Raw genomic sequence first — 24709 nt, forward strand, 5'->3', positions numbered from 1 at the left:
CATAGCATGCACCCCGTCACCACTGACTTCACCATAGTTCCCTACTGTATTCAGATCAGTAGCTATTATGTTCAGACTCTATGTCTGCTTGTTTCACACTTATAACCTCTTAAGATCATTAGCAATTCCTTGTAATATATAGCTTAGCTTGACCCCATCCATACACATTGTGAAATATATTTTACTTATTATCTTCCATCTGTACACCATGTACGGTCCAAATTATCTTTGCATCAAAACATTCAGCAGATATACACTCAACGATCAGCACAATGGCTCTTTGTTTGATTCGAGTTATTGTTAAACATAATAACTCCACGCGCGCATGGACGCGTGCAAATCACTAGTTGCTTATTATTTGTCCTACATTTTAAAGGCAACCAGGCAAAAACACACCATGCATGTCTACTCTTTATGGGCCGGGGTCTCACTCTCGTTAAATATAATCCAGATAGCTATATGCGCGGCCCACTGGATGGCCTGTATTCTATATTTTTGCTACGCTGCTGCTTCTGTATTTTTTTTTATCGACGTTCCTAATCAACAAATTCAATGCAGTTAATCTCAAAAAAATGAAGAGAAAAGGACAAATGCAACTGCAAGTAGAAAAAGAACTACGTGCATAAAATGCTGCGCCTGTTTGTCAATCAAGCCATGGCACCGCAAGTGCTACCGCGTTGCTGAAAAATGCAAAACCACGTCGCAAGTGCTACCGCGTTGCTGAAAAATGCAAAATCACGTGTACATATGATCACATGGTTTATCTCAGTTGTTGGTTTTTCTCCATCCAACCGTTGATTCACTACCGTACTTCTTACCTACCCATGATCTATCACATTATTGATTCAAAAATGAATGGCTCGGATAACCCATGCGGTCACATGCACATGTGAAATATCCATGTTCTCAACTCGCAAGAGGCGTCATCGCATTGGTTGCCAAGTCTGGAACGTCATCCATTTCCAACTTCTCTGCAGAGCTAGGATTCACTGATTCACAAGAATAAAAATAAAAGCGCGCAACTTTCCAATAAGGAAAAGCTATCACTCACACCGAGTGATTTAAAGCCACTCCTCGCTCAAATTTTTTGAACCCATCTGAGAGTTGGAATTGAGCTCCGGTGAGAAATTAGGGATCAGGATTAGGGATTCGGGATCCGGAGTTGGGGTTCACTAAAATATGCCGGTTATAGAGGGAGGTTGCCAGTGGTAGGTCGGCCCGGCGGAGGTGGCGGGTGCGGGGTGGTGAGGCTCAGCGGCGGTGGCACCATCGGCCGGGCGGTGGAGGAGGACGGTTGGGCAATGCTGTGTTGGGGGAACGACGACAGCGATGTTTGGAGGCGGCAGCGGGAGGGGCAGGAAGTTGGCCGCCGCGAGCGGGCTATGGTCCCACCGAAATTGGTGCGGAGCTCCGGTAGGACCCTAGCCTGCCCGCGGCAAGGGTGGAGGCACGAGGGCGGTGGACGGCGAGCCGCGGAGAAGCGAGGTTTAGATAGGGGAAGGGAGGTGAAAGATGAACGTTGGACAACAATCGGATGGCTCGTAAATCGAGAGACGGGAGCCTCTAATTCACCAGAGTGACGGATAGACAAGCCCCTTCATTAAGATCACAGAAACCGCGGGATTCGTCGTTGTACACGGTAGTACAAGATTTACAGCTACGATGGCGAACTATCTCGTACAACTCGGGGCCGCGGCCGCGGCCGCGGCCGCGCCAGCAGCCTTGCGGCGGCGGAAGCTCGGGGGCGAGGCGGTTCGGCATCGTCCAACGCCGCCGGCAAGCTCTCGAGCTCGAAGAGGTCGGAGCTGGACTCGCTGCTCTCCTTGGCCCTCTCCCGCTCCCGCTCCTCCGCCACGCCGAGCGCGCGCAGCAGCTCCTCCACCCTCCTCTCCGCCTCCGCCGCGGACTCCTTCGCCTGCACCATCGTCTCCATCTCCGCGGCGTCCCGCAGCCTCGTCGCCGTCCCGACGACCGCTCCCCCGCCGCCGCGGTCGTCGTCCACGACCACCGCCACGGGCGAGAACCTCACCGCCCGCCGCGCCGGGGTCAGGATCCCTCCCGTCGCCATGGATTCCCGCCGGGACGCGCGCGACGAGAGGATCGACCTCGCGGAAGCCGGCTCCGGCGCCGCGAACGCGGCGGCCGTCGCCCGCGGCGTGTGCTCGACCGACCTGGTGGCCGGCCTCCTGTTGCAGAGCAGGGCGTTCAGAAGGCACGCGAACGGCGCCACCTTGGTCTTCTTCGCATTCCTCTTGCTCTTCCTGCCCTTCTTCTTCTGATCCGCACGGTCCCCGGTCGGCTCATGTGGTGGCGGCGGCGGCGGCGGCAGGAGGAGCGAGTTGGGCTGCGGGTCCGGCCGGACACGGCACGGCCGCGGCGGCCTCTGCAGCCGCGGAGACCGGACCGAGGAACGGGACGGCGATGATACGGCTGACGTAGCACGATGGCCGTGACGGCTTGAGACCGGCGTCCGCTGCGGTGGGGACGCTGGCGCCGGGCGCGTCTCCGTGGACGAGCGCGCGTCGGCGTCGGCCTCGAGCGATTGGTAGATGGCGTCGAGCAGCGCGGCGGAGAAGGACGGCTGGTGCCCCCGGCTTGGCCGAGCGGGCGGGGCGCGGGCGCTCTCGTGCGCGGAAGACATGGTGGCCGCGTGCGTGCGGTGGTGTAGGTGATCGGGTGGACTTGCGTCTTGCGGCGAGGAGAGAACTCTGAGGAGGATGCTGTGGTGTGGTTGGCGCTGGTGGTGGTGGCGCGTTCGTGCGGGGGTGAACGATCAGGGGGTTTGGGAAATGCGGCGCACACACAGAGGCACAGGTGGAAATGGAGTTGGGTGGCACCGTCCGCACTCGAGTTCCCGATTACTTTTCTGCGATTCTCCCCCCACGATGGAGTTTGTTGGGAACGGCCGGGCCGGGGAGCTTTCTGCGCCGCTGATGGGGCGACGAAAGCTGATGACTGATGCGTGCGTGCGAGTCAGTGACTGCACTGCGACCTCGCACCCTCTGATAGTGTGTGCGCTCGAGAGATCTCACATGCATGAATGCCAAGCCCAGGTGGCGCCAAAGCTGTTTCCGGCCGGGGCCAAAGAAGAGGCGCCGTTTCTCCGGCGCGCCCGGTGCAATGGACGGATGGCTTTGCTTGCAAGGCACCCGAATGATGCGCTCCCTGCCTTTTCTAACTACGGTTTCATGATTGTGCAGCCCAATACCAGGGCATAAAGACTAAAGAGAGTGCTGTTAGACGAACTTTATTAGAAAGCCTGATGATCCCTACAAAAGCCAGAAAAAGTGCAGAGCTTACAAACCAGTGAACCTAGGAATCACTAATTGCGATCATCACCTCGCCATGATCTTTGTCCCGACTTTGATACTTTGCTGGATGCTCCGGATCTGCCCGCTGCCGAAGTCGAATCAACAAGATGAAGAGTAATGCAAGTCAGAGGCACCGCGCCGAAGCGATGATGACCCACGCCGGGCGGGGCCGTGCGCCGCGGCATCCACCATCGCCGCGCACTGGCAGTTTCTTGCCTTGTCCACGCGGTCCATCCACATTCCACGCTTCACCTGGGCTTGAATTTTGCTGGGTGGGAGGAGGGCTGGAATGCGGCGATTATAACAGCCCAACAGAGCCTTTCGGCCACATTGCACCTTACACACAATAGCCCAACAGAGCCGGTTTCCGCTGGGCCACAAAGGCCGAAGAGCAACGCATCAACACGTTGTTAATGAACGACGATGAGTCGATGATGCTTGACACGCGCCAATGTTGCTACAGAAACCGCCTTCGTGGGATTACGATTTGCGCCGCCCAAAAATCGTGTTACAAAGCAATAAGAGCATCTCTGCCTAAAAAATAAAGTCCAAAAACTAGTTTTGGGACGTGTCCAAAAATTATTGGGAGAGAAAAAAAAGTGTCATCTCCAACAGTTCCCAAAAAATCGATTCCAAAAATAAATTTAATTACTGGCGTATCATTATGCGTGGGCCCAGCATATGATTAATCCATGGGAATTACCGAACGCCCACTCCATGACGAAGCATGCGAGATTCCGTCGAAAAGGAAAACAAATCACAAGCGCCGTGCTTCAACAGATTTAGGGGGTATTTAATTCCCTTTGCTTATTTTTAGCACGTGTCAAATCGAATGTTTAGATACTAAATAGGAGTACTAAATGTAGACTATTTACAAAATCCATTACATAAGTGGAGGCTAAACGACGAGACGAATCTATTAAGCCTAATTAATTCATCATTAGCAAATGTTTACTGTAGCAACACATTGTCAAATCATGGACTAATTAGGCTTAATAGATTCGTCTCGCCGTTTAGCCTCCACTTATGTAATGGGTTTTGTAAATAGTCTACGTTTAATACTCCTAATTAATATCTAAACATTCGATGTGATGGGTGCTAAAAATAAGTCAGTGGAACCAAACCAGGCCTTAGCAAGTCATTCTTTGGCTGGGAGCGCCCCCGCGTCGCCCCTCTCGGGCAGCATGGGCGGAACGACACCAACGTCGCCCGAGCACCTCCCACCCTCTTCCCGACCGTGCTGCCGTCAGAGCATGCCGCCGGAAGTCCGTGCGGCGGCGAGGACGGTGGCGGCGAGGCCCTCCTCTTCTTTTCCCCTTCCGTCTCTCTCTTTTTCTTCCCCGCAGAATCCGTCGATGGCTGCACAGATGAGCCGCCTGGGAGGCCTGCTCCGACCCGGCGACGCTCGATCCGGTATGGGCACGTCCGGATTCGGCTCCTCCTTATCCGGATCTAAGGCAGCGGGCCCTGCTGCGCGCGTCTTGGCGGCGATCTATCCGTGCCCGCACAACTGGCAGGGGCCGTGTGGCGGCGACAGGGGCGCTGGCCGCAACCTGCTTCCGGGGCTTCTGGCAGTTGTCGTTGCTGGCAGCCTGGACCTGGGGCAGGGGCAGGTGCGCCTAGTTCCAGGGGTGCGTGGCGGCGGCGGCGGCGATGGCAACGAGGCTTGCTTGCGCCTTGGCAGAATGGTGCGCACAGCTGCAGCGGGCGGCTGTCAGCGGTGCGAGCTGCGATATGCAGTCGTGCGCTGCGCCGGCGCTGCGGCTTGCGGCGGCCATGTGTTGCGGCGGCTGGCCGGAGCTACCTTGTCGTTGGTGATGCAAGTGTCTATAGCAAGCGGCGAGCGTTTATACCGGTGCCGAAGGCTGTGATGGTTCATTGTGTGGCTTTGGGAGATGACAACGCCAAGGAGATGGATCTGGTTCATCGATGGCGTGGCGATGGCTTCAGGTTGCAACATATGTGTTGGTCAGGTTGCTTGCAGCGGAACGTAGCGGTTGGTCCTGGTTTGCAGCGGCTAATGCGGTGCGGAACAACGTCGGAAGATGGAGCTTGCAACAACAACAATGTGCCGGCAACACACCTTGCAACGACCTGTGGCGGTTAGCCCGGCACAGCTAGGGCTAATTCGGCGTGGGACATCGTCGAAAGACAGCGCAAGCAGCAATGATGGCTGGTTGACACGACGGTGGTGATCGTATTTTCAAGGTGGGAAAAAGAAGTAGTTGGACCAGTATTTTTAGAGGCTTCTGGTGGCTGTGCTTCTGGTGCAATTGAGATTTTGGTGGTGACTTGGCAGAAGGAGGTGCAATTGAGATTTTGGTGGTGACTTGGCAGAAGGAGGCAGAGCTTAGAGTTGTGGGGCAGTGCTGCGTTATCACTTTGATGGCGATACATAAGATAGATCCGTGATGTGGAGTCCAACGGTGGGCGAGGCGAGCCCTGCGTGTTGTGTTTCTTTCAAGGCGACGAGATTGAGGCGAGGAGTCCGACGGTGGAAGTGGCGAGCCCCCCCTCCCCCCCCCCCCCGTTTTTCGTAGCGGTGACTGTGAGGCAGCCTTGAGTGGTCCAGATCTGATGAATTTCTTTGGTCAATTTGGGAGTGCGATGTGGCTGCAGCACTACGGCAATGTTACCTGCATGGCGGCGACCTTCTCGGCACGATGTAGTCTACTTCTCCTTCAATTTTCTAATGTTGTGAAGATATGTTTGCGGTTTTCAACGACTACATGTGCATGACTTGTGGACGAGGTTGATCCAGTGCTGTGGCTGCATTGGCTTTGCGTGGCAACAGCCATCTCGCGCGACGAGCTAGTGTTGTGGTTTTTGGGAGGTACTCCGTTCAATCTTTTGATACAAGTGTTCGATCTTTTGATACAAAAGCTAGAAATGCGGTGGTGGCCGGTGATGATAGAGTTGTGGAGTCTTCTGGTGGTGTGGCTTTTTGTTGTTGTTTTTTTTTCTATTTTTGATTATAGCCTTTCAGGACTGTATTCTTGTATCATCTTCTCTATCAATGAAATTGGTATTATGCCCGTTCGGAAAAAAAAATTCGATAAGCAGATGGGGCCGTTGGGGAAAACTTGGAAACGGAGGCAAGGATTGGTCTGGCGAGCCGCTGTTGCCGTACTACCGTTGATTGCCAAGCGCGGAGAGGCCGCCGGATTGAGGTACCCCTAGGTGTGCGCTGTTGCCGCCTCCGGGAAGAGAAAAGGATGGAGCAGATCAGCAGTGGCAAAATAGCTTGAACGGTACCGGGAAGGGGAGGATGGAAAAAATCGAGGATTAGGCGTGTGAGCGAGGGAGGCAAATTTAGCTCGATTCACCGCCAGGATTGGCCCGAGCCAATAAATTGGGTACCAGTTTGGGCACGGTTGGAGCTGGTGTTTTTCTCGTTTATTCCCAAAACTGTTTTTTGGGATTTTATTTTGGGCACTCTTTGAGATGCTCTAAGATTAGTTAAGCCCATGCTCGTGTCATGGTTTGAATTTGGAAGACCGTATTACGCAAACTCTTTCGAAAAGTCAAATATGCACGGATCAACACGTACAGTCACTCTCAAACTCTGCACGGGAACTAATTCGGCAACCATAACCACATTCTGCTCCAAGCAAACACTAATTTGGACAGCAACCAGGCAGTTGCTATTTCGCCTCAAGCAAAACTATCCAATTCTAACATGCTAGTACTGGTATTTACAGTTGAGCTTAGCCTCGCTTGTAGTCACAAGGCCTTCAAAGAAGCTAAATTCAAACCGAAGAAAAATTGTCGAAATATTCTGCAAGAGTTTGCCTGAGCAATGCAAACAAAAGCAAACACACGCGAATCCTACGGAACGTTGGTATCCCAAACTCTCCGCCTCCCCGAGCGGCCGAGCACACGGAAACAAACAGATGCTAAACTTTAGCAGTGTCACATCAAATGTTCGGATGCTAATTAGGAGGATTAAACATGAGCTAATTATAAAATTAATTGCAGAACCCTGTGCTAATTCGCGAGACGAATCTATTAAGCCTAATTAATCCGTCATTAGCAAACGGTTACTGTAGCACCACATTGTCAAATCATGGACTAATTAAGCTTAATAGATTCGTCTGACGAATTAGACTCCATCTGTGCAATTAGTTTTGTAATTAGCCTATATTTAATACTCCTAATTAGCATCCAAACATCCGATGTGACAGTTGCTAAATTTTAGCACGTGTATCCAAACACCCTATGTTACACGTCACCGCTTTTTCGCGGAAGTGAGCTCGCTCTGGCTCGCCCGGTCCGCTCGGCTCACCTCACTCGCCAATCTTTGCGTGCTCGAGAAGCCCATCCCCGTTGGGGCGTGGGCGGTGGTCCCTCGACGCCCAGCCGTACGATCCCCATCCAGAATCCATCCCAGCCGTCCGCCGGCGCTGCCACCCCTGGAATCCCCCTCCCTTCTTCCCCTCACCTTTTCGAAACCACCACCTCGGCTCCTCCTCCCGATGCCAAACGAGGCCTCCCGGCTCCCCCCGACCCTTTTCCTCCCCTGTTCTCTAGATCGCGACGGAACCGAGCTCCCCCTCCTGCCGAAGCGAAGCGGAGTGAGCAATCGGGACCCGGCGCGCGATCTGATCGGCCCCACGGCTCCGACGACCGGGGCAATGCTGCGTGGATCGAGCTGCAGCTGCTGCTGATCACGGTGAGCCGTCCCACTGGGATCCGCTCGATTGATGCTTTTGCAGGCTGCTTTTCGCGGCTGGTTTCGGTGCGATTCGGCTGTTTTTGTGTCAATTTGGGTCCTGTGTGGTCAGACGTCTCGGCTTCTGCTTGGTTGATGTGTTCTTGCTCCCAATTGCGATGTGGTTGGTGGAGCTTCGAGGAGGGTGATTGCTCCAGAGCTTTGATGTGGTAGTGGATTAGTGAGTTTTTTTTGTGCTGGAACCGTTGCGCGTGATGCGGGTTTCGTGTGAGGTGCAAAGTAGGCTTGATTCTGCCTATCCATGTACTGGAAATTGCTATTCTTGGTGGGGATTTTGTTTCTGTTTCCATAACTCGGTCTATGTATCTATGTTGTAAATACGTGGGGAATCTTTGGTCACAGGTGCCGCTGAGTGGAGAGGTTGTAAGTGTGGATTAAACTGTGGGAATAAATATTTTCAGGAGTTTTTGCTGAGATCACTTGGAACTCAGATGGGTTTAGGTTTGTGAAGGCCTTGCTTTGGACTTGATCCCTTTTATTTTCTACCACGAGATCAATTTAGCTAACAAATTCAGTATTGCCTAGGGGTGTTTTTTTGTAAAAATAATAATAAAAGAACCTAGAGCTATCGTTTGATTTTAGCTTTTAGGAGCAACTGGTGATGTGGCTTGTTCGTCTAGCAAGATGCTGGAAGCAATTGTTGTTCTGTTATTTCAGCTTTTAGGTTTATGATGAATTGACACACTGTATCACTAATCCTGTGAAATTATAATTTTGAATCCGCTCGCTGATTGTAGGTTTTGATATTGGCTTCTTTTGGTTGCTGCAAGCTTTGGATGAAGTTTGTACTTATCTATGGAAGTGGATGGCTCAAACAGTGCCCTAGTTAATAAAAGTGAAGAGAATGACTTTGAAAAGAAGGGCAGTTCTGATCCTGTGGTTTATCAGCTAGTTCGGGTAAATTCATAGTTGTTATATTGGTCATATACTCATATACTAATATAAAAAACTCAGCAGGATATTTCTAGATGATTACTGAGTACTTCGAGAACTACTTAAATTTGTGCTGTGCAGGTTGAAGGCGATGGAACACTTGTTCCTGCTACAGAGGATGATGTTTTGGAATTTGAACATTTTCTTCAGGATGAGAAGGTTAATTTTCCCTCTATTGAAGATGTAGGGCATGTGGAAGAGTTTTTCAGCAACGATTGTATCTTGCTGAAGAAGTCAGACTTGGAAGGTGATCTCTATAGAATTATCAAGTTTTGAACTACTACTTTGTTAGTACATGTTTTCTTGGGTAAATCTCACTAAATTAGAACAAGACTTCATGCTGTCTTATTGGAATAGGGAATGCAGCTTGCTAGCCTAGAAACTGACAAGATTCCTGTATTAATTCAACCGCTTACACTTCTAGTGATGTTCACTGTTTACTAAATTCGCGCAGATGGCTCTTCCAAAGTGAAGACTTTAGAACTGCACACACAAAAAATGGGGACTGACTTAGAGGTATATTGTTTCTCTCTTGTTCATCATAGTTATCTGCCATAGGAGTAACATTAAACTTGGCATGGTGTTGATATGGAGTACTTATTATCTTGTTTTGTAGAATTATTGAGAATTCAATTTGCCTGCTTCAATAAATTTTACTTATATAATGTCAACTTTAAGTAAAAAACTACTTTTGTACATGTTCAAGTCGATGCAACTTTAAGAAGATGCATATCATTGCACAGGAAAACAGGTTGGATGGTTCCCTTGGTCCTCCCTCAAATTCTGAAGTTCTTCATGGTCAGCAGCCAGATAAATTTCTTGCAGAACAAGGGGACAGCAACATCGCTCAACAGGACAATGCTTCAACTGAGACTACAAAACCAATAGTGTTGAATGACTCTTGCAGTGCTGAAAAGGACAAGGCTGATGCCTGCTCAAGACCTGTAGACGACACATCTACAGAACCATCTGTTTCTGGAGTTACTAGTTATGTGCCTGATTTTTCAATATTAAGAGGAGAGGTCTGTTTGGATGATCTTACTATTAGAGAACTTCAGGAGGCATTTAGAGCCACATTTGGGCGTCAGACTACTGTCAAGGACAAGATATGGCTCAAAAGAAGGATTACAATGGGCTTAACCAATTCCTGTGATGTTCCAAGTTCCGGCTGTGTAGTTAAAGACTATAAAATTGTTGGAAAGGATGTCAGACAAGAGGTATCAAACACAGGTGGAATACCTAAGATTGGACTTCAATCTACTCTGGTTAGGGATCAAGTCACATATCCAGGAAACGAAGGGGACTCACCATCTAGCTCTTACTATCAGAGTGAGGACCAACAAGGATCTTCCAAGAGGTTCAAAAGAGTACCAATACATAATGATGAACCGCAAGGAAATCTCCTTGCCGGACAATGCACTAACAAGAGAACTAGAAAGCCAACAAAAAGATACATAGAGGAGCTTTCAGACATTGAAACTCACGAGTCCACTGGAAAACTTTCTTCACCAGCAAAAAGGACTGCACATGATGAAGTGTTGCTGAAACCGCGGGCAGCACCTTTCCATGAGCTTGAGTCTCTCAGCACGATCTATCCTACTAGAAAGGATACTCTTGGAGGATTTAGTGTGCATGTTCCTTATGTTTCAAGGATGAGGAGGGGGCGCCCTAGGAAGGACTTCATTTCATTTGTGGTAATAGTTTACATATAATGTTTTAACAGCTTTTGCCAATTTGAAGATCCTTTATTATTACCATGAAACAAGACAGTAGTTTTGTCATGTCTTTCTATCTCTTTCATGGAAGTACATTCTCTTCATCTAATACTTCACCATTAGCTAGATTTATTTCTTAAAATGAGAATGACTTGAATAAAGTTTTTAGTTCAGTTTGACTTGTAATTTTCAACATGGCCCCAAAAATAGATAATTGTAAAATAATGCACTCCTATTGATCCACTATTCTTGATTTAGTTTCAATTAGGTAACATATGTTTTTCTTTCCATCTAAACTCTACCTCATTTAGACTTTACAATCCCTTGTGCAAATTTAGCAAATCTCTGACATCATTAAGCCATTCACTCATGGTGTCTAAAAGAGCTCAGCATGTTGTCTTCGCTTATATGCACCCTTTCTCCATCCACATGCCAATAGTCTGTTTGATGTGGGATGTCGGGATCTTTTATGGATAATTGTTATGGGAGCCTTGCTGTACCATAGTCCGTTTAATAAATCTAGTGTTTATTAGAATTTAGGCTAATCGGTCAGGTGGATTTCCTGAATGGGAAAGTAATTTTTGCAGAGTCACCTAATTATTGGAGGTCAGAAAGCTGATACTATATTCCATAGATCCAACTAAATGGATGGATTAAATTGCAGCAATATGCTGTTAGACACGTTTGGTTGTCTTGTATTTCCTTGCTAAACTTGTTTCCATACCTTTTATAATAGGATAAGGAACCTTCTGTTCAATGTAATGTTCAGACAACAGTTGGGATGTTGTCAAAAGAGTGCGAAGAGGGGAACCATGTGAGGAAAGCATCTGAAGTTCCACCAACAGTATGCCTTTTGTATTTGGCTGTTGCTATTTTTACCTGTTTCATACACATTCAAATATTTGTTTCTGCTCTTGAACCTGCTGCCAGGTAAATCCGGAGAGAGGACATTTAGAGGCAGTTGATAGGAAGGGGGTTCAAAACCTACAAGCAAACGTTTACAAAGCTGCTTCCAAGCCCAAAATAAAGCAGGGTTTGACGCGGAAGCATCATCGAGCATGGACACTGTGTGAAGTCGTGAAGCTGGTTGATGGTGTGGCCCGGTATGGAGCTGGCAAGTGGTCTGAGATTAGGAAATTATCCTTTTCCTCATATTCTTACCGCACTTCAGTGGATCTCAAGGTGTGTTTTCTTGCACAGCTGAAACTTGCTCATTGCGATTTCATTTTCCAATCAAACCTGCTGTTTATTCAGGACAAATGGCGGAACCTGATCAGAGCGACCCAGACACAGCTTCCTGCACAAAAAGATGTAATCACTTCTCCCCAACGCACATGAACATCATTTTTGCTTATTAGTTCTTATCTTTTGTGTAGTATCTGATAATTGTTTCTTTTTGTGTGCAGGGTGTGTGTCCACGGAAGATTAACCCTTCTATCATACCTATACCACCATCCATTTTGTTGCGAGTGAAGGAGCTAAATGAGCTGCAGTCGCAAGGGGGCAGCTTCACAGCGCCAGTCAAGTTCTCCGGGCAGAACAGCAAGGTTGTACAGGGAAAAGGGCTAGGTTTTTTGTGATACGTGTCATGTAGATATAGGGGAAAAGGAAGTTAGATAGCTGTACGCTTTGGACGATGAAGGATGAGTACATATTTACAACTTAGTAAAGCCACGTTATCATCTTCAAAATGTTCTCTACACGCGCAACATGTATAATCAGATGCCCAGAAAATATTGCTGTATCTTACTTGTGTAAAGGGCAGGCGGCTCTGTTGCCGTGTAACAAGCAGAGGTTAACGAACATGTTCCGATAACAAACTTACTTAAAGATGCTTTGCTTCTAGGCAGAAAACGATGAAGCCGAGTTAAAGAGCACATGCAAATCTTGCCGGAAAGAATCAAATAAGTGAACAGACTCCTGGGAGCCATATGGATGTTCGATTCCATGAAATTAAACCAAACTAAGTTACCACTTAGTAACTTTACAAAACAAAATTTCCAGAGAAACTACAGTTACAAACAGATTGTTCAATTAACACTTAAACACGAAAAAAACTGTAAGCAGATGAGACATCACAGCTGCAAGGTGCAGCTAACTGGAACTCACGAAAAATGAGAAATCTCTACTGATCAAGAGTACTGAATGAATAAAATTCAATTAGCCAAAGAAACCTCCGGGAGTGCGAGTGGGAGTGAGCTACTGATACTACCACACCTCTGAGTCCAACACAGCAGTTGCTAGATGTAAATTAAAGCTGTCAATATGATCCTGTCAACCTTGAAATGCCATCAAGCAGAAATTTGCTCTCAGCCGAAGGATCAACCCTCTCCACCTTGGCCACGGTGTTCTTCACCCGCCGCTCGTCGCCGTATGTTTCTTCTTTCACTTTCAGCCTCAGAAGATACTCCCGATGTAAGGCTTGGAGCAAAACATCAGTGTAGCGAGGATCCTCGTTCTCTTTAAACATGTAGAGTTCTCGCGCCGAGCAACCAAGTAGCTCCTGCCCAGGCTCTTGGAATGCTGTTGCCCAAGCTGTTCCAGAGTGGTCTTGGATCTGTAACTGCAGGAGATACCTGTAATCGCACTCTGGAAACTCTTGATTGCACTTGTCACAGAGCCAGTTGCCTGAGTCAGACTTTGTCACCTTCTTATTGCATTGCCTCTCTCCGATCACATTGGGGCAAGCTGTGTAGCAGAAGGAGTCAGTCTTAAAGAATACAACAGTAGCCTTCACCGTGACCCAATCGGGCTTGTCTCCCATACCAAGACCATCATCCTTTATCTGTGCTACTGTCCTTCGGATCTCATTCCTTGATGCTGCTGGAGTGAAATCCCTGGATATGGACTGAGTAGAAGCATCTCTTCCACCGCAATCAAACCACTGCCTAAGACTCTGAGCTTCAGCAAGATCAGGGTTTATGAGGAGTTGAGATGAAGAAATTGTGCCAACAGACTTGCCACTGTAATCATTCACTCTTCCAGCTTTGACAGCCAGTACAGGAAAGGCCCCAGATTCAACCATTTCTTGCAGCTGCAAGCCTTCTCTGTTGCAGAAGTCACCCCACATGGTAACCTCAACACTTCGACCAGACATATCCTTCAGGGTAATGGTCCTTTTCTGAGTTTCCATGCCGTTTTTCCTCTGTATTGTGGTACTAGGGTTGACAGATGTAACAACACCAATAACATCAACAATAGCGTTGTTCTCTGAATCTTCAATTTTATCAATCAATGTAAAGCTAAACCGCTGAGCAGGAATGGAGCTGTTCTCATCAGGACAAAGTTCAATGGTTGACTGAGATTCCAAGAAAATTTCCCACTCATTATTCAGATGGTTGTAGTCCTTTTTTGCAGGTTTTAAGCTTCCTCTTGATACCACATAGACCTTACCAACTTCCACAGCTTCATAGAAGCGATCAACTAGAGCATTGAAACATGTAGCCCGTATCTCACCACCATCAGAATCAAGCAGGTCAAAAGAGAACACTTTGCCATCACCTTTTGCATTATGGTACCGGCGGATCTCTCCCTTGGCAGTAACTCGAGCCTTGATAGCCCAGCGGCCCTGATAAGGATTTAGTATGGATATTGGGATTATTCTAGCGGGAGCATCGTTTTTCATGATTGTGCCATGGTTTCTGTAATTAGGTGTGGGGCGATAGGATGGCTGTACTGTTGGTTGGAAGACCTGTGCATTGTCACTTGGCCTAGGGATCATGTTCGAAGAGTTCCCTGCCATCGATCGCTGGATTACTAGAGCATTGTTAGTGGACCTTGCCACTGTGCTCAAAGTACTCCCTGCAGTCGAACCAGGTGTTCCATTAAACTGGTCTGCTCTCATGGAATTCGAATTAGAAACTCCAGATTCAGGAGGTAGTGTTGGATTTCCAATAATCTCACACTCTGGAACAAGAACTTCCATGTTAAGAATGACCATAGCCCTGTGATATTGCAACCAATCAGCTTATCATAATGTGCAAGAAATAACTTGTAGCGCTTTACAGAGAACAAGAAATAAATTATCATCAGCAAAAAAGAGAAGGGGTAGTCAACAACAAATTGTAACCACTGAAATACTGCTTAACTGGTAAACAAACAGCTAAGCTGAATGATGCAAACTACAAACTAACCAAATCAGACAACAGAAGTCTGAATCTCTGCACAGCCACAGCGTAAGAAGTAAACTCAATGATCAAATCCCATCCTATGACAGGGTGAATAAAATGGAACCCACGTGATTCAAGGCATGGCAGCTGCAAGGAAATACTCGAGCATAACAAAACGAAGGTGCCAAATCTGACACGTAGGACAACACCTCATTATTTATCAGTGAACACCGACCACAGGAGCAAGGCCATATCTACAAAGCACAGACATGCTACTTTTTATCATGAAGAAGAAAATTCCAGTCAATTCATGGCTGGTGAGTGGTGAGGACTAATTTGGCTTGGAACATAACTATTATCCCAGATTAGCCTATTCTGACAAAAAAAAACTAAGAGGCGACTCAATTCAATCAGCAATATCGTTCATAAGCACCAATTAAATTATGGCACAAACAGATCGACTAAACCAAAACATTCGGTGAATGAATACATAACTGGCGAAATTTTTTTCTTCCCAAACTACTGATAGAATAATCCGCACTGAAGGCCAAGCCAACAACCAATTCACCCGAATGCAGCTCGCACCAATCAACTAGACGGAACTATAACAAGCAGAAAATCGCAGCCAGCTAAAATTACGGGCCATTTCGCACGGCGCGCAGGCAATCCAGTCGAGTGGAAGGGGAAGGGGGAGGGAGAGGCAGAGGGAAATACCTCCTGCCCTGGACTTCGTTGACGATGTAGTCGAGGAGCTGGACGATCGCGCCGCGGCGGACGAGGCCGGAGCGCGCGAGGTCGCAGAGCTGCGAGGCGAACAGCGCCTGCGTCGTGGCGATGCCGTCGGAGATGATGGCGCGGAACCTGGGCCCGGCGGCGTGGGGCCCGCTGACCGCGATGCTCCGGAGGTCGACGACCTGCACCACCGGCTTGAGGTTGGTGTCCCCAGCCAGCGTCGCCGTCACGGCGTTGGGGGTCAGCCTCGCCGCCGCCATCGCGGGCTCGCAGCGACCCTAGCTGCGTCCTCCTCCTCCTCCCCCCCGCCTCGATCCGTGGGAGCGGCTGGACTCGGCAAGCGTGCGGGATGAAGGCGAAGAGGAAATTTGATTCGGGCGTTTGAGTTTTCGAGGTGGGGGTAGAAATGTTGGAGGGGCAGTGGTACGGGCGACGGGGGAGGAACGGTTTGATGGCGTCGCCGCGTCGCGGGCTCGCTCGCGGCTTCTTCCTGAGGAAGACTCTCCATTCTCATGCTTGATGGATAGAAGTAGACGATGGATCGGGGTTACGACCGGTGCATCGAACGGCTGCTATTGCGCCGGCGTCACGGGTGCGCAGGCCGCACGCTTTCCTGGGCTGGTGTGAAATGAACTGGCTGTGCTCAATGGGCTGGGCCGCAGACGGAGAAACTAACAAATTTGGTGCGAGCATGCTATAAATTTGATGTCAATCACCTCCCGCAAATACACTGCTCTAGGCTTAGTAGAATCGATTCGTTTCAAATTCTCAACAAGCTAGACCAGTAGCTCTTCCCAACTCTGAGGTTTTGGACAACAAACCAAACCAGACTATAAGAATCCTACAGCCTCCGTTTCAGAAAGAACCGCCACACTTCCTGAACAAATGGGGTCAATATAATCAAGTCGTTCAAACGGTCCTTTCAATCCACCATCTGCACTGGTGCGTTACACAGACCAGAAAGCCATAAGCACGCGCACGGGCTGTGGTGTAGCACGTTTTGAGCAGTACGGGTGGAATCGCTGGAAGGAGAAATACATTTGGGTGATGATGAAATATGAATAACCTTTACAATAAAGAGATTTAGAGTGTCTCATTAGCACTAAAACTAGATTTGATTTACAATCTCCATGCAGAATTTTTCATGGTCTCTTTCATCCATTTAACTCTTTGCTGCAAGTCCAACTTTAGCCCCATGCCGCTGATAAAGCATAATTTACAACCAGCTTCCCATCAATTCCGAAGTTCTGCAGTGTCAAAATAAGAAGTTAGCCACCTTTTTTATCTGTGTTTCATATGGACAGAAGAAATCCAAAATAAGAATAATTATTATTATAATCAAGGCCGGCACTTTAGAGTGGTCAGCGGTCATTGTTTGCAGATGAAACATATCCAGAATCATGAAATTATCAAGTAATTGTGATAGACATCAATCTAACAGGCATGAGTGCCAGGACTCCATGGTGGTCAATGTTTCCAGATGAAAACTTGGGTGATAAAGTTGTTCTGATAGACATCAATCGGCAGTTGTGTATGAAGCTTCGACCATACAAGGAAACAAGCTACTAAAAGAAATTCAAGAACTATTTGATGTTGTAACAAAGTGATGCAAAAACATATGGAGACAGTATCTAGAACAAAACATATGCAGAGATATCAATTTTAAAGTAAAGATTCAAGAAAACTTGGTGCAAGTACATTTTAAGTAAGAATCTTACATTATACAGGTCAATTACCAGTTCGTCTGGGTTTGGCGAAAACGCACTGTTTATATAGACAAACTGTTGGCAACACAGACAACAGTCAGTAAAATTCCAGCGTGTCACAGACTAAATTCCCAAACAACTGACAATCTGTGTTCATACCAGTGTATCCTGATGAAGTTGTCGGCGAAGAAACTCTATGACCTTCAAAAATTTATCTCGTCCCGAAATCTGGTAGGGATACACGAATAACAGCTTAATCAAGTTCATGTTAGGAAAAATAAGGATAACCCCTAAGCCAATTTCAGGGACAGTCCACACTCCACAGCTATGCAAACAATGACAGGACTTAATGAATCAACCACTTGAACGATGATTGTGCCAAAGGTTTCCTAAGTTACATGAGGAAACAATTGTGCATGTATGACTACAACTGAGAAAGATATTGATTTCACTATTTCATAAAATAGAAGAAAAATAACAATATGCAGCATGTAAGCAACTGTGTTGCAAGTACTTCACAAGCATTACACAGAATATGTCGATCTAGTTACCCTTCTCACAGTATCAAACAGCTCGGATTCAGAATAAAACTAGGAGAAGCCCTCAAATTTCTATCGACACTGCCACTTCCTTTAATTTACTGCAACCAAGATAAAATTACTGAAATTATACAACTATAAGGTCAATCTCCCACATATTTGAGATCCAGTAAACCTCCTGGACACCACGTTCCCAAATTGCTGCTCTTTAACTAAAACGAGCAAACAACAAAAGAGAACTGTTAAATCTCTGTTGCAATCAGTTCAGTCTAAATGTTTCTATATTTCGGAGAATGCAATCCAGTTTGTTATCAGACTGAACGGGGATTTCAGGGATATCCCTCTTGATGTGAAAATACTGTTTCGACTCGCACATTAACAAATTCACCATCAGCACAAGCGTCAACAGGTCAAGTTGCCATGCACATTGCAGCTCTGCCCGGAGTCAGTACCTTCGCAAGAAAAGCCCCCAATTCTGAAAGTCGCAATCTAGAGACTATACCACGAAACCCTAAGTCCCTAACTTATAGCTATACTGGGGGTAGAACAGATCTTGAATTGCAAGCAGAAACAAGGAAAGGAACGACGGGGAGACGGAACTCGCACCTTGAATTTGGATTGCTTCAGTATCGGGGCATCACCCGTAGACCGCACGTGCACCACCACTGCAATCCCGTAGCAGTAGAGAGGTCAGAACAGTAGAGAGGAGAAGGGGGAGGAAGAAGATATCAACTCGCAACGCATAGAACGGTAGCCTGAGTTGCAAGAACCTTTCTGATCCACCTCCGCGGCCATCGGGGCTACGACGACAAGATCACGAGCCGACGGTTTTCGTCGACGGCGACGGCGATACAGGCCCGGAAATCGCAAGAAACCCGGAAATTTTCCTTAAACACCCTCTGAATTTCTCTCGAGTCTATCAGAACTCGGTTTGGAGTTTTGGGCCTAGGGCCTTCACAGCTAGCGATGCGTGCAATTCGGCCTATCTAGGCCCAAGATCGACTGGAAGTACTGTAGCAGGCAATGGGCTCAGTTTAATCCGTGTTTCGGCCTTTCAGGGGATTACATGCGCTGCAATGCCGGGCACTGCTAATCAGCGCGCGCACGCCACGAAACCCCGCAGCGACCGATTTCAGACCAGGTTTCCTCCTTTCCCTTTTAGGAAAATTTCCTGCACCTTTCCCTTTTAGAAATCACGGACGTTTTGCGTTTTTTTTGGCTCCGGGCGGCTGCCTTTCGTTCCGTGACCCTTTTTTTTCTTTCCTGTGCTCGCTAGCTTCATTCTCTTTCCCATTGCAGTCATTTTTTCTCATTGTGCCACCAAAATCATTCGGAGCCATTGGATTATACGGGGATAAAATGGGTGGAATCATGATAAAAGTTACTTTCAAAGATCATTTCAACAAAAATAAATATAAAGGAGAAGAAAATACAATAGCTTTGTCCTCTCAAATAAAAAAATATTAAATGAATTATGCCTGATAAACAAAAAATAAACAAAGTGAACTACACAGCAGATGTCTCTCATTTTTCCCTTGCTTGACCTGTGTATGTGGCAAAATATGTCATTTTGTGATTGCCCAGAAAATTACAAAACATGAGAACCAAAAAGTATTTATATACAATGAATGTAAACAACTATATAGAGAACAGACAAACGCACATAATACATAGAGTTTCGTGGAAAAAAACATTTATCAAAAACAAGTATTCACAAGTATTTTGCAAGAGAAAAATATAAAAAATATATACAGATAATTTGTCACCTAGTTATCGACGAATAACTTATGCACACAAATAATATATACAGATAAATTGTCAGCCCAACTTATTACATGATAAAATTATGATGAAAAGGATTGTGGAAAATTTTTGTTCTATAAACTATATTCGTTAATTAGATATGATAAAAAATTTATGTGCATAACTTATGAGAAAAAATATGCATAAATAACCGCTCGATCTAACGATTGACTAACCAAAAATTATATATATAACTTATTCACAAAACTACAAATATAAAGTCATCTTTCAGCCTAACTTATTGACATGACATAAATTTATCTACATAACTTATGTACGAACTATATGCAATATTTATCTACCTAACTTATTGATATGCACAAAAGATCTGCACATAAACTTATAGCTAGTATACAGATAACTTTTGTATCTAATATATGTCATTATGCGTATGACATATACAGTGCAAAAATTTTGTACTATAACTTATACCGTGCAATACTCTTGAAGAAAAAAATTATGCATTAAGAAAATATATAACTTCTTTGCATAATTTATGCCTAATATATAACTTCTTTGCAAAAGTTATATGTTCTGTTTATAAACTTATACATTGCATAAGTTATACTTATGTGTATAATTTATTTGCTATACTTGTCCTGTGAAAAACATGTGAAGAGAAAAGACATGAGCTAAAGAAAAAACTTATTACTGATATATAATTTTTGGTATATATCTTTGCAAAACAAATAATATTTGTGTCCAACTTATATGCATGACTTATATTGTACAAAACTTTGGATAAGAAAAAAGGTTTTGCATTATGAAAAATATTTGACATGTAAACTTAAAAAGAGAGATGAAATAAAAATCGAAAAGAGACAGGACTCCCTCTAAAAAACCTTTTCTACAAAAATTTAGCATAAAACTTATCTACAAATATTTTCCTCATAACTTATTTTGAATAGCATTTCTACCAAAAATTATCTCGGAAAAACTTGTCTAGTGAACCTTTTCTTGATATCATTTTGAAAAAACTTTTACATGAAGCCTCAGTGCAAACTTTTATATATTTGTTTTTCTATACTATCTACATAAGTGAAGTTACCGTTATTCATAACATGTCACATGAATGCATCACTGGATTTGTGTCACAACAATTGACTGAAGCTATATCATTTAACAAGGAAACAAAATATACATTATTTTCAATGTAAAAACACTCTTTCGTTTCAGAACAAAACAATAATGCGAGGAAAAAAAAGCAAAACTAGTAGGTTATCCTCAGTATCCAACTAAATGGTCTAACCTTACTTGATATCTATTGATAAATACAAAGCCACTAATTTGATGCATCATACAAAATTAGGCTCGAAAAGAGGATGGTGTGTTTATAATGAAAAAATTATTTGGGCCGACACCCTTGAACTATACAATTTGAAAAGCAACATCATTGGCTATCTTTAGTGCGTGCAATGGATAAAATGGTATTATGATTATCGTAGATGTTTGTAGCTCTATAATGAAAGCAATGTTAACAGTCTTCAGTTCAATATACCAACGCACATGTTCCTTCAATTCAGAATCTGTTTGGAGAAGGAAAAAATGTAGATACTACAATTACCGATCAAAACCTAGCCAACAAAATTAAGCAAAACATTGAATATCCATTGTCCCATTAGTTTGCCCTACTAGGCAGCATCCTCAATCACATCGTTTGTCAAAAAATTCCACAAAATCCATATGGAGGTTCAATCACAAATGAGAGGAGGGGCGGAAGGAGCGGTAGCTCACCGGGGATTCGCTTCTGCCACTGCGGTCGAGGCCATCGACCCTTCCAGGGGCTCCTACCATGCTCGAGGTCGTCACCCGTTCCATGCACGCAGTGGCGCTCGATGCCCTGCTTCCCTTCCGTAGCCACGTCGTTGAGCTCCGCAGCAGCGCCGAGCTCTTGCCATCGGTTCGTAGATAGTCCGCCATTGCCTTGCTAGGGCTCCACCACCTCAGCTGCCCACCCTTCTGGATCTGGGATCCGGATCATCGGCAGCACCCCCTCCACCCCGCATGATGAGGATCTCAAGGATTAATCTGTGGTGGTGCGCGGAGGTCGCGGTACTAGGAGGGTCTGGGTCCCCGACGGGTGGCAGCAACTGAGAATCTCGCGGCCTCCGGGGACGACAGACGGCGATGGACGCAAGGGGATCAAACAAGAGAGATGAGAGGAAAGAGAATGGGGTAGGCGAAGGCGGAAGGGTCATGGTGAGAGAATGTGGGGACCGGGGAGCGTTAATTTTCTATGGGGCCCGCACACGTGAAAGGGAGAGAAGGGATGAATTGCTGCGCTGATGCGATGAGCACTGGAAGCGCTCGGAGCACTCGCGCGTGTAATCAACATTGCGTGCAATGCCGTCAATCTGTTTATTCTGACCAGGAGGTTGTATCGAGGATCAACAGAGACGTCAAGCCACATTGCGGCAAACTGAACATCTATTATCTTAATACAATAGTGTTAAAAGAAGTCACCACGTTCGTCGAGAGGTATAGAAATTACCACATTAATCTAAAAAAGAGAAGAGTATACATCGTTGGATTTTATGAAGAGTTCATGTCCAATAAGACTAATAAATAGACTAACTTAAAGAGTCCATATTCAATACAACTAATAAATATATTATTTAGAATATTAATTATATACCGTTGATTTAGTGGGCTATTTAACACTTTAATTGAACTAATATAAATGGAAATAGTGCCAACGTGAACTGTGGTATACTGGTGTTGATTTAGTAGGCTATTTATGTGCTCACATTTAGCTCACTTCGCATGTGCTAGCGCTGCCCAGTAACGTGAAACTGGATTTCGATGGATGGAATCTCAATTCAAGAACGAGCAACTCGATTGGTCGGAAGAAACTCAATACAACAATGAATTTGATTTCAACGGGGATGGCTGGTCATCCAGCAATGAGAAAAAATTATTTAGACAGGGAGCAATACTAGCGACGAGAACTCGATTTGGATAGGAAACAACTCAATCCAGCGAGCGAGAACTTTGATTTGGGCTCTACAGCTGCCATCCAAATGTCAAGTTTGCAGTCATGTACGTCTGTGTCTACTGAAATTGGTGAGGTGCTCCTAAAGAATGAGATGCAGCATTGGAGGACTTGCATGGTAGTGGAAAGGATGAACATAACATCGTGAATTCACTACGGTGAACTAGGATTATAGCTTTAATCACGACAGTTAAAAATATTTCTGCTATAAGTATTGATTGGAACCAGATTGAATTGTTTTAATCACAGGCCTTTAACATGTGCGTTCTTTCACATTGTGGATTATGGCTTTCTCATGCAAAACTATACGTTAAGCTACTGAAAGGGGAAGAAACAACACTACGGATAGCATGACGCCATTGCTGTTGAACCCAAATGGCTTCTAAAGGATCGTAATTACCACGTGATGGGATACATGTATGGGAAAAGTCAGCAACACGTTCCAGAAGTGTAGATGGCCAAATGGGTGGCCCGATACTACCCAGCACTAGCACTATTTGGCCTGGTACTATTATGCACTATTGTTTAATCGTGTCGTGTCATGTCGTGTCGTGACGTTGTGCCGACCTTCCAACCCAGACACTGCACTATGCTATTTTCATAGTGCCATGCCGGCAATATAGGCCCGGCGGCCCAACGTGCCCGTGCAGGTCCTAGCGAATGCATCCACTCATTCAACTCAAAAACTTTATCAATGTCATCAAAAATTCATATAGATATACATTAATTCATCCATTTCACCATAAACTCATATAGAGATAGATCAAATTCCATCATAAATTCATATATATACATTTCATCAAATAGTGTAATAAATATCTATTTCACAGCACTATAAGTCGGGGTAATCGTGCTACATAGTGACTGGCCAAAAATCGTGGCGTGCCTGGGGTAGCACTATGGGTCAGTATGGTGGCCCAAGCACTACACCATGCGTAGGGCTGGGTTGTGTTAGTGCCATGCTTTTTAGGGAAGTGCTTCGGGCTGCCCGTTGGGCCTAGCCCATCTGGCCAGGAAGCAACAAAATGCATGAAAAATTCGGTGTGCCATGATGAAACATGATATAAGTGTGATCGTAATGTGTCAAGATCTACAAAGCGTTAACTTCCATCAAAGGGAAGAAGAAGCAAAAACATTGACTTAGGAAACAAAAAAATTGCATATATTAATATTATTTTAATACTTAACTGAAGCCACCATTCGCTTATAGGACCTACGGATGACCAATTCAGCAAAAATAGAAATATCTCTATGGATGGTCTCAGTGAGCCCATATCATAATGGTTTGGATTATTTTTCATATATGAGTACAAGAGTACAACTCTAATTTTAAATAAAGCTTAGCCTCAGACTGAATGAATAACTTTTTATGATAAGAATAGTACAAGAGTGCAACTTTTATTCTAAGAAAGGTTACCCTCACATGGAAAAAAACATGAGAGATGAGAAATTGTATCCATCAAATATAATGCACCAAGGAAATAGAAAGATTGACATGAAGGGAGGGCGGCATTGAAGGCCAGGTGAGGAGTAAAACGAAGCCTCGCATGGTGACAAATAATGACATGAGACCTATTGTAGTGGTGGCCATGATACATATCGCTACGTGGCACACATTCTATATTACATATAAATATGAAAAATGTATAAGATACTGACGATGGATGGAGGAATTTGCGGGAGTCATAATCTCCAATTTTTTAAGTTTGGTCTTAATTGTCCAAACTGAGGGACACCTTAACTAAACTTTGTAATAGAAATTCACATTACAAGGCAAAAAAATAATGTTACTTTTGACAAACATGAAAAATATGATTCTACATAAGTCATTCTCTATTGTTGTGAATTTATATTCCATGCTAGAGAATGTGATGCTTAAAAAGGATGGTACCTTCATTTGAGCCATTTGGACAAAGAACAAATGCACAACAAAAGATAGAAAAGGAGACTCAAATGCTAATAAGAACAAATTTGATCTAAAAAGGATTAGACGATTAGAATCACGTGACTTGGAAAGCGCAATAATAACTAGAGTACAGAAATAGAGGCATGTCAATGATAAGACAACAATGTAGCCATGTCGTAGGCATGACATGATCTCAACTCACCGGATTAAGTATCCCCTAATGTGGACTAC

At 45.4% G+C, this 24709-nt stretch overlaps 4 protein-coding genes across 5 annotated transcripts; 1 reads left to right on the top strand and 3 right to left on the bottom strand.

The window, feature by feature from the left end:
* Positions 1–1577: 1577 nt before the first annotated feature.
* Positions 1578–2993, bottom strand: LOC117856726 (uncharacterized). Its single transcript, XM_034739103.2, has one exon. The coding sequence runs from the start codon at positions 2639–2641 to the stop codon at positions 1658–1660; it is 984 nt and encodes a 327-aa protein (XP_034594994.1). The 5' UTR covers positions 2642–2993; the 3' UTR covers positions 1578–1657.
* Positions 2994–7759: 4766 nt separating this feature from the next.
* On the top strand, positions 7760–12521 carry LOC117840006 (uncharacterized). 2 transcript variants are annotated; one of them, XM_034720463.2, is made up of 9 exons: positions 7760–7983; positions 8781–8940; positions 9058–9223; positions 9431–9492; positions 9720–10670; positions 11428–11535; positions 11622–11873; positions 11946–12002; positions 12098–12521. In XM_034720463.2, exons 2-9 carry the CDS (start codon positions 8839–8841, stop codon positions 12269–12271), a joined length of 1872 nt encoding a protein of 623 aa, XP_034576354.1. In that variant the 5' UTR covers positions 7760–7983; positions 8781–8838; the 3' UTR covers positions 12272–12521. The 2 variants fall into 2 exon arrangements, with proteins under 2 accessions (XP_034576354.1, XP_034576362.1); XM_034720471.2 differs by lacking the exon at positions 11428–11535.
* Positions 12522–12596: 75 nt separating this feature from the next.
* Positions 12597–16024, bottom strand: LOC117839996 (replication protein A 70 kDa DNA-binding subunit A). Its single transcript, XM_034720452.2, has 2 exons — positions 15515–16024; positions 12597–14635 (listed from the first exon to the last, which is right to left on the bottom strand). The coding sequence occupies exons 1-2, from the start codon at positions 15790–15792 to the stop codon at positions 12952–12954; spliced, it is 1962 nt and encodes a 653-aa protein (XP_034576343.1). The 5' UTR covers positions 15793–16024; the 3' UTR covers positions 12597–12951.
* Positions 16025–16406: 382 nt separating this feature from the next.
* LOC117842569 (ubiquitin-like protein ATG12) lies at positions 16407–18703 on the bottom strand. Its single transcript, XM_034723047.1, has 5 exons — positions 18548–18703; positions 18384–18442; positions 17398–17466; positions 17251–17313; positions 16407–16779 (listed from the first exon to the last, which is right to left on the bottom strand). Exons 1-5 carry the CDS (start codon positions 18570–18572, stop codon positions 16720–16722), a joined length of 276 nt encoding a protein of 91 aa, XP_034578938.1. The 5' UTR covers positions 18573–18703; the 3' UTR covers positions 16407–16719.
* Between the last annotated feature and the right edge of the window lie 6006 nt (positions 18704–24709).

This window comes from Setaria viridis, chromosome 1 (genome assembly GCF_005286985.2).
Source record: "Setaria viridis chromosome 1, Setaria_viridis_v4.0, whole genome shotgun sequence".
NCBI lineage: Eukaryota > Viridiplantae > Streptophyta > Magnoliopsida > Poales > Poaceae > Setaria > Setaria viridis.